Source organism: Budorcas taxicolor, chromosome 8 (genome assembly GCF_023091745.1).
Source record: "Budorcas taxicolor isolate Tak-1 chromosome 8, Takin1.1, whole genome shotgun sequence".
Lineage (NCBI taxonomy): Eukaryota > Metazoa > Chordata > Mammalia > Artiodactyla > Bovidae > Budorcas > Budorcas taxicolor.
Genome location: NC_068917.1, coordinates 68,775,008 through 68,788,937, shown reverse-complemented (window position 1 = coordinate 68,788,937; position 13,930 = coordinate 68,775,008). Strand labels below are relative to the sequence as shown.

Here is a 13,930-nt window from a genome sequence, read left to right as displayed (position 1 = left end):
TTCTTGTCTTATCTTTCTTGTCTTTCTATTCTTTCTGCTTGTTTTAGGTTTAAGGTTTATTTTTCTCTTCTATTTCTAGTTTCTTTTGGTGAAAGCTTACCTTATTGAACTGAGATCTTTTTTATTTCATAATATAAGTACTTATTGCTACAAACATCCCTCTGACCACTGCTATCACAAAATTTAATACTACAAATTTTGATAGTCTGTATTTTAATTTTCATTCAGTTCAAAATATATTATCAGATCTATTGAGACCTTGTGTTTGACTTGGGTGTTATTTAAGGATCTGAAGTTTAATTTCTAAGTGTTGGAGATTTTCTTGTTTTTTTAATTATTTCTAATTTAATTTGATTGTATTAGTGAATGCATTTTATATGTTTTAAATTATTTAATATTTGCTAAGGTTTGTTTTATGACACAGAATATGCTGTGTCTGGGTTAAAGATTCATGTGCATTTGAAAAGAATGCGTATTCTAATGTTGGTAGAGTATTCTATAAATGTCAGTTGGATTCTGGTGTCATTCAGGTCTTCCATACCCTTACTAACTTTCCCTCTATTAGTTCCATATATTAATGAGAAAGGAGTATTAGACTCTAATTATAATTATGCATTTTTCTATCTCTCCTTTCCATCCTGTCAAATTTTGCTGTATGTATTTTGAAGCTCAGTTATTTGCACACATATTTAAGATTTTTAGGTCTTCTAGTTCTTTTTTTATCTATTAATTTACTTTGCTTTCAAGTAAAAATTTTAATGTAGAAACTCCAGTGTTTGTGTAGTATATCTTTTGCCATCATTTTCTTTTATTATGTCATTATATTTGAATTGAACTTCTTATAGACAGTATACAGGTAAGTCTTAAGAGTGTCTTTTATGAGTTTATTTAGACCACTTACATTAAATACAAATTTTGATATGTTAGTTCTTCATTTCATTATTTTTTCCTATTTGTCCTAATTTTCATTCTTTGTTTCCCCCTTTCTGCCTTCTTTTGGATTATTTGAATACTTTTCAGTATTCTATTTGTATTTGCCTGTAGCAAATTCTTAATTGATTCTTTTAGGGATTAAAATATATATACTTACTTTCTCAGTCTGTTTAAAATCTATATGTTAACCACTTTAAGTGATTTGTAAAAACCTTGGAAACAATTTTGACTCTTATCTACTCCTGTTTATGTTGTTGCTACTTGTATTTCATCTACATAAAATAAAAGCCCTGTGAAATAGAGTTGTGCTTTCAGTCCTCAGATACATTTTAAATAACTGAATAGGAAAATAACCTATTAAATTACCCAGGTATTTACCATTTCTGATGCTGACTGTTTTATCCCTGAAGTTCCAAATTTCCTTCTGATACCATTGCCTTTCTAAGAACCTCCCTTTAGAAATCCTTTTAAAGGATGCTTTCTGGTGATGAATGCTTTTAGTTTTCTTTCATTGGAGATATTTAAAACTTTTACTGTCATTCCTAAAGGATATTTTTGCTGAACACAGAAATCTCAACTGACAATACTTTCAAAATAGAAATATTTTTCCATTTCCTCTGGCCTCCATATTTCTGATGGGAAACTTACTGTCATTTGAATTGGTGTTTTCCTATAGGCAACACATTATTATTCTCTCTGGCTGCTTTCAAAAACTTCTTCTCATTGTCTTTAGTTTTCATCAGTTTGCTTACAATATGTCTAGATGTGAATTTCTTTGAGTTTATCCTGTTTCAGATTCATTCAACTTCCCAGTTTCTCTTCTGCCAAACTTGGAGAGTTTTCAGCCATTATATTTTCAAATGTTTTTTCAGGACCAACACTTTTCCTCTCTTCTGGAAATTTACTTGCATGAATATTATATATATATTTTTATTATTAACCCACAGGTCCCTGAGACCCTATCCATTTTTTTCAGTCTTTTTTTCTTTCTCTTGCTTAGATTGGATAATTTCTATTTATCTATCTTCAAGGCCCTGGCTGTTTCATCTCAAATTTTCTACTTAGCCCATCCAGTGCATCTTTTTAGTTCCATTGCTATACTTCTTAGTTCTAAAGTTTCCTTTTAACTCTCCTTTATATAGCCTATCTTTTTGTTGAAACATTCTCTTTTTCTATTTGTTTCAAAAGCATTTATTATTATTCCTTACAGTTTTTGTGTAATAGTTGTTTTAAAGTCTTTATCAGTTAATTCTAACCTCTGTGTTATTGGTTATCTATTGACTACATTTTCTTATGCAAACTTCGATTTTTCCGGTTCTTTGTATGTTAAGTAATTTTGGATTATTTTCTAGATATTAACAATATTATGTTAACAAACTGGGAGCTTTGTTTAAATTCAAGGAGTATGCTAATATTTTTATTTTTCAGGCCTGGTTATGATCTGCCCACACATTTCAACCTTCACTCTGCGGTCCATGGCGCCTATGGCAGTCTAGTTTTCAGTTTTTGCAGTACTTTTCAGATCTGCCTCACCTTTGCACCACACAGTGGCCAGTCTGAGTCCTGGGTGATAGCTTCTTCGCTCATTCTCAATCCTTGGTCTATAATTAGGACCAGTCTGAGGCATGTGTAGCTTGGAGGTAAACCCAGGACTTCATAAACAAGTTATAACATCACTTTCTTGAACTCTTTCCTCTCTATGCTCTTCCAATACTTTCCAGTTCCCTGGGGCTCTCTCTTCATGCACACAGCCAGAAAACTAGGGCTCAATTTAGCCTGTTTTATTGTGCTTTCCTATTTACTTCTGTTCCTGTACCTAAATCCATTGCCAAGTGATGGGTGAACAGAGAAAGAAAACAAAAGTAACGTGAGTCTGCCATTGTTTGGGAGTCAGGGCTGCCCTGTCCAGAGCAGAAAATTCCTTTTTCAGAGCTCTGGCTCTTGCACGCTCTTGAGGCAGTTTCTGCCACTGTTGCCATGGGGTTGCCTGGGAACTGGAACCTCAGAAAACAGAGATAAGGGGGAGAGGGATGAGATTCCTGTACTCACTGACTGACGCTCCTTCTCCCCTCCTCCAATCAGGACTAGAGGACTTCTCCTGGAACTCTCTGCATTTGTGATCCCATGGCTAAGAGATATTGGAGGAAAGTACATGGTGAATTCTGTTTTCTGTTCCCTACTACTGTTTGCTTTTCAGAGTCTTGAGATAACTGCTTCATGAATCCCATCTGTGCAGTATTTAAAGCCATAAGATGATGGGAAAAGACCACCAGTGGAGAATAGACAGGAAAGAGGACAGAGAATAGAGCCTTGGGGAACCCCAGCATTATCCCACTGGCGAGATGAAGAAATGTTAGGGAGAGAAGGGAAGAAAAACCAGAATTTTGTGGTATGCTGGCCACCAAGTAAAGAAAGTGACTTAAAGAAGAGGGAATCATGGGAGAATTCCAAAGTGGCTGACAGGTCAATTCAGATATTAATCAGAGAATAAGAATTGGACTTAGCAATGTCGAGTTCTCATTGGTGACCTCAGTTTCTGAGGAGTGATGAAGGACAATATCTGTCTTATATTCAAGGGAGACTAGAAGTAGGGAAATTAAAGATAGAACTCTTATTTTATTTCAGTTATTTAGGGACAGTGAAAGATATGAAAGAAATTAAGTTGCAGTTGGAGGGGTAAGTGGAATTAAGAGCATCAAGTCTTCTAGTGTAAATATTCAGAACTATCAAAAGGCATTAATGCATAGATAGGAATCAGAGATCAAATTGTCAACAACTGCTGGATCATCGAAAAAGCAAGAGAGTTCCAGAAAAACATCTCTTTCTGCTTTATTGACTATGCCAAAGCCTTTGACTGTGTAGATCACAATAAACTGTGGAAAATTCTGAAAGAGGTGGGAATACCAGACCACCTGACCTGCCTCTAGAGAAACCTATAGGCAGGTCAGGAAGCAACAGTTAGAACTGGACATGGAACAACAGACTGGTTCCAAATAAGAAAAGGAGTACGTCAAGGCTGTATATTGCCACCCTGCTTATTTAACTTCTATGCAGAGTACATCATGAGAAATGCTGGGCTGGAGGAAGCACAAGCTGGAATCAAGATTGCCAGGAGAAATATCAATAACCTCATATATGCAGATGACATCATCCTTATGGCAGAAAGTGGAAAAGAACTAAAGAGCCTCTTGATGAAAGTGAAAGAGGAGAGTGAAAAAAATGGTTTAAAGTTCAACATTCAGAAAACGAAGATCATGGCATCTGGTCCCATCACTTCATGGGAAATAGATGGGGAAACAGTGTCAGACTTTATTTTTCTGGGCTCCAAAATCACCCCAGATGGTGATTGCAGCCATGAAATTAAAAGACGCTTGTTCCTTGGAAGGAAAGTTATGACCAACTTAGATAGCATATTAAAAAGCAGAGACATTACTTTGCCAACAAGGGTCCATCTAGTCAAGGCTATGGTTTTTCCTGTGGTCATGTATGGATGTGAGAGTTGGATTATAAAGAAAGCTGAGTGCCAAAGAATTGATGCTTTTGAACTGTGGTGTTGGAGAAGACTCTTCAGAGTCCTTTGCACTGCAAGGAGATCCTACCGGTCTGGCCTAAAGGAGAACAGTCCTGGGTGTTCACTGGAAGGACTGATGCTGAAGCTGAAGTGCCAATACTTTGGCTACCTGATGCGAATAGCTGACTCATTGGAAAAACCCTGATGCTGGGAAAGATTGAGGGCAGAAGGAGAAGGGGACGACAGAGGATGAGATGGCTGGATGGCATCACCGACTCAATGGACATGAGTTTGGGTGAACTCTGGGAGTTGGTGATGGACAGGGAGGCCTGGCGTGCTTTGGGCACAAAGAGTTGGACACAAGCGACTGGACTGAACTGATACTTGATGGATTCTGTCCTCTCATTTTCTCATTATTTTACCAATTTCAGGCATCTCAGCCCTCAGCAAAATGTCTTATACTTAGTAGGTACATATTAGATGCTTGCTGAACAAGTTACATGGTATTTCAAATAACTCCATGAATGTTTCAGCAGAATCTGAAGTAAATGCTTTATGTGTGCCTGTGTACTACGTCACTTCAATCATGTCCAACTCTGCAACCCTATGGACTTTAGGCCGCCAGGCTCCTCTGCCCACGGGATTAAAATTCTCCAGGCAAGAGTACTGGAGTGGGTTGTCATACCCTTTTCCAGGGGATCTTTCCACCCCAAGGATCGAACCCATGTCTCCTGCATTGGCAGGTGAGATTTTTTACTGCTAGTCCCACGTGGGAAGCCCTAAATGCTATATAAAAATGCATAATCCAGAGGTAGTATTTTCTCAATTATATTAGCAATATACACTTATTTTATAGGTTAATACATTCCTAACGAAGTACAGATTATCAGGATAGACAGTGATTCTATGAACCCAGGCAGCTAGATTTCTCATAAAACACTGAAATACATTAGCAGGGATCAAGGCAGTTCCTCTTGCCACTACTTACTGTCCCCCGAGCAGAGCAGAGGACCCAGTGAATAAGCCGCTTCAGAATGTGGTTGCCCTGTGTCTCTCATCACAACCTGAGTAACCGGCAGGTGCTTCTTATGGGAAAGGACTACTGTGTCGCTGGTCCTAGAAAACAAACACAACCACCTTAACATCATTCTCAATAATGTACAGAAAAGTAAAAGCATTTTATTGCAGTTCAAGGGATATTAAGCTAAATTTGTAAACATGTAACAGTAGGGAAATCAAACAGCTCACCTGAACACTTACAAACATACTAATGAGGTCTTCTGACGACCAGAGACCTTTGCTCATCTACAGGACCATAGGGAATAAAGCAGGCAGGTCCAAAATTGTGGTCATAGGAACAGACATAAAATTACATTTCAATGCAATTAAGCAGCTTATTGCTGTTTGCAATTCAGCCGTGTGTCATACTGGAATGTAAAATTTACAGAGGCAAGAGTAGTCTGCCTTGATTTAAAAAAGAAAAAGCAAAAGACAAAAATCAAAACCATCTGACTGACAAGAAATAGGTTTTCAAGTTTTGGACCTTTTTTTTTCACTAAAAGTTTCAGAAATTGCTACTGTGGCTATGAGGCATTTCCTTATTTGTTAAAGTCTTAAATTTAAAAATAAAATCAAAACAAAACACTGATTCAAATCCATGATGAAGATATGATACAAAGTATTCTTAAAATTAATAAATGGGCTAATGCATGGGAAAGTGCTTTGCCAATGATTTTCACCATCCATTCATTCAACAAACACTTATTACACATCCTCTATTAGTTACGCCCTGTGTGTCGGGGAAGTGAACAGAAAACCCATTGTCAATGTCCCCCAGAAACCTAGTGGATGTTATAAATAACAGAAATAACAATAATATCATCATGTAAGTGACTACTTGGGGACATATTAAAATCTGTGGTTCAATACAATTTAATGACTGGAACAAAAGCCAGAGGACCTGGTTGGTAAGCTGTTTGTACTGCCAATGTTCTCTCTGGACAAAGTAGAAAGGTTTCTGTAAGCTGTTCCTATTATTCATTGTATATTTCAATTACATATGTACTTCTAATTTATGGACAAATACTGGTTTGTCTATTGTTCTGTGTAGAACCTAGCAAGTTTTCATTGTTAACAATTACAAAATCATCAGTCACTAATATATATACATATACATATATATGGTAACTGTTCCAAATTATATATGTATTTATATAAGTTGAAGCATTATCAAAAATAGTGCAGGTCACCTCACAGCTTTGCTGCAAAAAAAAAAAATCTTCTTAACTTAATAGTTAATCATTCCAGTGCTGTTAGGCATCAAAATATTCTTGTAAGTTGGAAAACTAAAAATTATTAAGATTGATATTTTATTTAAAAATTTGAGCACAGCAACTGGCAGTGCATGGGGTAAGATATGAAAAATAGGAACTAAACACCCTAAAATTGAAGAAACCAACTTTAAAAATCAAATTGCTTCAAAAAATCAGACTGAATTAAGCCACATGGTTTTATCTGGGGAAATCCCTGCGACTGCTGCCGAGAGAAGCACACAGGCTTCATCTAAACACAAAACCCGACTTTGTTGGGATCACAAGCTAGAAGGTGCCACTGAATCACAGGGCGATCAGTATGGAAAGTTATTTTGTTATAAACACAGGAATAGCACACCAAATTAATTCCTGGTATTAAATATCAGTAAGTATTACAAATAAGTATTTTAATTCCCATGACTGCTATTTTGGCAGGTATCTTAGAGGAAAAATGTAAGTGTATTAGTTCTTTATTGAGAAACTTTGAATTTTAAGGAAACTTTTAAAAGCTATGCTAATATAGGAAAAAGGTACACTATAGTTCTGTTTTTAACACTAACAATGCATTCACAAACCGAAAAAATCTTCAAAAAATCATAATGCAAATAGTGTGTATAAAGGTAGATAATATCATAAAGTACCTTCCTGAATCTGAGAAAATGTTAAACAATTCTTACTTCAAAATCCTTTATTAGTAGAGATCATTCCCAATTGCCCATGCTTTACGCAAAATACTGTAACTCATGATCAACAGCTCGTGCTCACGCTCAGTCTCACAGTTGTGCTCAACTCTGCAATGCTATGGTCACCAGACTCATTCAAAACTGCCTAATTTATGATTATATCTCACTTTTCTTGCTTTTCAATTTTTCCAAAAATTTGTAAAGATTGCATTTCTAGGCACAAAAATTTCTCACAACAGTTTTAAACATTTGTAAGAGAATTTCCAAATTCACTTTTTTTCAGAGAGTGTATTGCTTCAGAAATTCTTACTGTTTGCTGTTTGTCGTTAGATATTTTTGAGGTATAATAGAGCTTTAAGAACTTTGGGTTGTTGGGAAAGTTGCAGGGGAGAAATACTGTGTCAACTTTAAGTGTTATAATCATTGGGGAGAAAGAGGGACTGGTGACCGTACAGTTTTCATCACCCAGAATTACATACTTTGAAAGTTCCAAGCTCTTTATCGGGTTTTGCTGTTCTACTGGCTCAGCCCTTTGGCTAAGTCATGCTGTATTAATTACTGAGGTATCATTAAGACTTCTTCATGTCTGCTAGGGCTGGTTTCCCCACCTTGTTTTCATCTTCATAGTTGTCTTAACTATTTATGTACCATTCTTTTCCAAAATACGTTTTAGAACCATTTTGTCACTACTTAAAAATAATAAACAAATGTCTAGCGTTTGTTTGGCATTAAATGGAATCAAGAAATTTATTCGGAGGAGAGATGCTTAGATTTCCTATTCATGGCAACGGTGTGATGTCTCCATTTACTTAGGTCTTCTTGATTTTCATAATGAAGTTTTATAAAGTCTTTTTTAATCAAAGTCTTGCATATTTTTGCTATCTTTATTTCAAGATACATTACTATTTTGTTGCTTTTGCAACTGGTTTTTATAGGACTTTCTTATAACACATTCTTGATAAGAATTCAGTTATTCTATGACTCAGTAAGTAGTCTTACTAAGCTCTCATTAATTTCAATAGTATTTCTGTTTGTTCTCTTAGGTTTTCTTTGTTGACAACCACATTTTCTATGGTAATATAATCTTTACTTCCTTGTTTCCAATCTTTTCAATGGCGGTTTTGAATTAACTCATATATATTTTTCAGCTTTCTATTATTCATTTCTAACCTAACTGCATTGCTATCAGAGAAACTGTCCATAGGATAAAAACTACACTGAAAGTTTTTGAATTTTGCTTTATGGAACATTGGGAAAATCAGTTTGCAGAAATGCACCACAAGTGCTTGAGAAAATTATGTGTTCTATAATTTTATGTTCCCAACAAATCAAGCTGTTAACTTAATTTGAAAATATTCTATGTTCTTACTAATTTTTGTTCATTTGATTACCAATTACAAACAGATATTCTTATCATGGTTGATTTGTGAATTTCTTCTTTCAGTTCTGTCAAATTTTTTCTATATATATTTCTAGTCATTTTTATTGGAAGCATACATGTTTAGGATTGTTAATTTTCTCTGGTGAAATTTAGTATCATTACATAGTAACAGTGATCTTAGTCCACCTAAAAAAAAAACCTTTAAAATTTGCTGACTTTGTGATATTTAGCTGGTAATTCTTTGCTTTTAATATTTCCACTTGTACAAACAAGATGTAATATGAAATCTGGATCTAAATGGTTATTTTTGTCACATTTATTGTGCATGATTGTTCACACATTTTTATCTCAGACTTGTTGCTTTCTCTTCTTTTTCAATCTCATACTCTATCTTCTTTTGCATTAACTAAGTTTTTAAAATCCCATTTTTTCTTTATTCCCTCTGCTGAATTGAAATAATTTTTTAAGGGTTACATAAATTTCAATATATACACTTTAAGCAATTTAATTCTAATAAATATTTAGAAAACAAGTTTAAATTTCAACAATATTTTTATTTCTAAGCAGTCTTTTAGTGCCTTTGTAAACCACAATTATCATTGCTAATAGGATCTGACTGCTTTCTTACACTTCAGCTTCAAACATATAGTCATATGTTATCAGTACATGTTTTCCACCTCTATGTTTACAATTTTTTTCCTCAATATTTCTTCCCGCTTCTGAAACCTTCTCTGTAATATCACTTTCTTTCATTCTGAAAATCATTCTTAAAAATCCCTTTTGTGTAATTTCATCTTAAAAGCTGTAGGGGGAGAACATTTAGATTCCTACATTATTTTGTTTTATCAAAAATAGTCCTGGTTACATGAGGGTATTTTTTTCTTTTTTTTCTTTTTGAAGTCTTAATTTCAAACAATAGCAAAATCAGGATCATGAAGTTTTAAAATTTCTAAAGTGTGGTAACATTGCAATAGTTAATGGGTTGACGAGTTGCTGGTATAATCGGTCAACTTAGAGACCATCACAATGAAGCAAATGGTCTCATGTGTTAATGCTAACGCCGTCAAAGACTCGATCAAAAAAACTGTGTCTAAGGTTTGCTGTGTTTACTGAGAAAACAAATTCTTCCTAGCAACTGTTTAAATAAATCTCACAGATGCTACAGAACTTTTTAGTGGCCTGTGATTAAAAAAATATGGTTTGCTTAAAAAAAAAAAAATCCCTTTTGTGGAGTCTGCTGCTGGTAAATTTCTCCAGTGTTGTTTGTCTAGATCTTAACTTTATCCCACTTCTTAAAATATCGGCTTGGTAAACACTGGGAGTCTGACAGATATATCGCTTCTGCCTTGTGAGGGGCATGCTCCACCCTCTGTGGGCTGAGCTCTGGGCTGGTCAGGGAAGGTCAGCTGTCTGGCTGTCTTTCCTTTAAAGAGTCTTCCTTTCCTTTCTCCTCCTTTAGACATTCTCTTTAGTGTTCTTTGATTTCACCTGGGTGTCTAGATATGGATTTACTTTTATTTATTTACTTTTAGCTTGGTATTTTAATATTTTCTCAATCTGGAAATTTCTCAGCTATTTTGAGTACTGTCTCTTTTTAATTAGTATACCTCAAATCTTTTCTTCTGAAACTTTAATCACACACGTGTTTGATCTTATTCACATGACTCTTCAATGCCACCACTTTCTTAGGTCCCATTTTGTTTTTCTCCATTCATTTTGTGTGTCATTTAATTTACACACCTTTTCCACTAATATGTGATCCCAAAGTTTTAAACTGAGTAATACTGTCATTACTAATGATAATATATTCATTTCTAATATTGATATATTTATATCAATAAAGAATATATATATTTATTTCAATAAAGAATATATCAATATATTCTATATATTTCTAATATATTGATATATATGATAGTATATTCATTTCTAAGCATTCATTTGGTTCTTTGGTAAATCATAGACTTCTTTGTTAACAGGAAGATTCTCATGTTTCAATTCCAGTTTTAATTTTTTGAGCAGCTCCCATATTTATTTTATGTTTTTAACATATCCATAATCTGAGATTTTTAGGCATTGGATCTACCCTTTGGGGTTTCTTCTGCCTCTCAACTGTGTCCTCTGGTGTTGTATAACCCTGGATTGTGAGTTCATGTTTGGTAGCATTTTATTTGTAGGAATCTTGTGAGACCTGTGTGAAGGGGGAAGGCAGGTCTCCAGTGAGAATATCATGTTATTTTAGGATGAGCCATTGGTGCTGCCAACCAGTGGCCAAGTTAACCAATTTAAGGAGCATCCAAGTTATGTCAATTTGGGCACCAAATCTGTGTGAGAGCAGGTCTGTAGACATGCGTTTTCAGGGAGATTTTTTTTTTTTTCTATTCAAAGTGCTAACTAGAAGATCTGTCCTCATTCACTTTTTTGGAGTTTGTAGCCTTCTGAGACCTTCAGCTGCATGGAGAATTTTGTGTTCTCTGTATTCTCTTTCATGGACTCAAGGCCTTGTCTGGTTTCCCCTATGTGGCCATTCAAGAAATCAGCTTGAAGGTTAAGAAAGTCAGTAAATAATCCCAGGTGAGTCATGGGGTGGTCATTTTATTAACTGAATTAACTTTAAGAATTCTTATATTTCACTTTCAGTGAATGAGAAACATTCATTCCTATTTTGTCTTAGTAGAAAAATAGAACAGACATGCTTAGTTATTCACCGGTAAACAAAATTAGCTACCTAATATTTTAGGCTCCTGATTAATAACATTATACACATCACAGCTTATACTTTTAAGTTGCTAGGGCATACTTTAATTTATTCTCTTTATTGTACTGTCATGTCCAATGTCTGCCTAAGGTACATAGTTTAAGCAACAAAAAAATTACAGTTTGCACAGGGAAATTATATGGAAATCACCATTCATTCCGGTCAGCATCACAGTTGCAGTAATATTGAGAATCAATGCAGTTCCCCTCTAATCCACAAGTACATTTTTGAGCATCAGGCTGAGAACCTCCCCAGTAAGTGTGTGTTTCATTGGTTCTTCCAACCCACCAGCTCACTGGGGTTCCATCTGAAAGACAAGTATGAGAAAGGTGACACCTACTTTGACCCCCACTAACCTGCCTCCCCAAAATAGTTCTTTTACTCCTCTTTATTTAAAGCATAGAGAGACTCTTTTAGAAGTATATTTTATATTTTAACTTTGCAATAGGATCATCTTGGGAGGACTCCCAACTGTTTAAAAATATATACTTTAATGTCAAGTCACATCATCATTAACCATTTTTTTTCTTTTATCAGAAAATGAGCAAATTGTCCCTAAATCATTCAAGTATGATGTTTACATATTTCTCCTGAGGACTCCAATTACATCATTTCTGCAGAAATAATGTTCAAGAAAGAATTGTCATAAAAATAGACACCAGAGTAATTTATACATTGAATCTAAAATCTGTTTGCGATCCTACTAATAAAATGTGATTAAAATGTTTCATGTTATGCAAAATAGAGAATTCTTTCACTTTATGTATTAGCTAAAAACACTGGCACTTCCTAGCATATCTTTAAAGTTTCTTGAGGATACGTACTTATACTAAATGGGTTACTCTGTTTGGAAACTAAAGAAATGCCAGTAAATCAGCCTTCTTCATGCCTGAAGTGAGTCTTCAGTTTGGACAAATCTGAGACAATTACAGAGTGGATCTTCAGCAAAACCCACTCCTCAGTACAATGCATAAATGACAGGAGAGAGGTTGCCTCAGCTCTGCAAGATTGCTTGTTTATGCTGAAGATGCTGCCGAAACCCCACTGTGGGATTATAGAGCACCTGGAGGAGGATGTTCAGAAAAGGTGGAGCACACAGGAAGGTGGAAAGGAAACAGTCCCTAGTAAACAGAGATTCAGGGCACGGGGGGAGCAGAGAATGGAAGTGACATTAAATCTGTAAAGATGCCTGTGTTTTTCACACTCTTAAGTTGTCCCCATCAGGCCCCCATCAAGAATCTGTAGCAGCTTCTTCGTAACTTACAGTCGCCACTGCTCATTATGGCTCCCTATTCAATAAGACTTGTGCTTCTGCTGACAACCTCCCAGCTTGTAAACACATAGACGGCATTCATTACCATGCACTGCAGGCCCAGTGGGTGCAATGTGAGCCAAGAAATCAATATCAACCATCATTTTTTTAAATGTGTTGAAAACATCTCTAGGGGGTGGAAGATCTTTTCAGCTTAATATTTAATAAATATTTAATAGGTATTTTTCAAAATTCCATCTTAAAAATGTAATTATTCAACATCTTCTTTCATTGATTGAAGAGCAAAGAAATCATTATATGCAAATGCACAACTGTGTTTACATTTTTCTCGCTAAAATGAGAACCATTAAGGGTTCTTAAAGGTACAAAATGTATGTGGCTCCATTCAAAATTCCTTTGAGTAACCTAGAGAATTTGCATAAGAAAGCATTAGGAATAACATGAAGAAGAATTAGAGGCTGAAATGAAAAGGAACAGGAAAGATAGCAATGACCAGGGTTCACGGCTCCACTTTCTCAATTATTTTAGCCTGTGGGTCACTGTCTTCACCAGCCACTGCTACCTTCCTCAATGACCTTAAGCATTCATAGTATGGTGATGGAATGGTTTCCTAAAGTCAACACAGTCACACAACTTCTGCTTTAGCCACCTGTAATCATATCCCCAAAACTATCTGTAACACAGAGACCTTAAAGATGCTGAAGGAAAAATGTTCCAGGACCCGAGCAAGATCCTAGGCTCACTGCTCCTCCCCAGCCCTCTTGGAAATCAAAATCAACACAAGGGCTGCTGCACTGAGAACCCAGGCTTGTTATATCTCCTCTCAAGATGACCACCACCACTCAGTCTCCTGATAACTTCTGAGAATATGAGGGTCTTGAGATAAGGCTGAAATTTGACTGATGGCCCCCAATCTGTCCTATAAAATTCCTAAGCTACTTGCTCCCCATACTGCAGTCCCCTTGTGCTGTTTCACATTGCAGCCATCTAAGGAGGGACCCCGGGTCAGTGTAAAGAATCTGCTTGCAATGCATGAGATGTGGGTTTGATCCCTGGGTTGGGAAGATCCCCTAAAGAAA

At 35.6% G+C, this 13,930-nt stretch overlaps 1 protein-coding gene across 1 annotated transcript in view; it reads right to left on the bottom strand.

Annotated features, from left to right (window-relative positions):
* Positions 1 to 13,930, bottom strand: part of LOC128052229 (contactin-associated protein-like 3) — a 187,450-nt gene that overhangs the window by 37,591 nt on the left and 135,929 nt on the right. Inside the window, exons 13-14 of the mRNA XM_052644721.1 lie at positions 11,729 to 11,885; positions 5,433 to 5,560 (exon numbers count right to left, since the gene is read on the bottom strand). Coding sequence (XP_052500681.1) covers positions 5,433 to 5,560; positions 11,729 to 11,885 — 285 coding nt within the window. The remainder of the gene's footprint in view (positions 1 to 5,432; positions 5,561 to 11,728; positions 11,886 to 13,930) is intronic.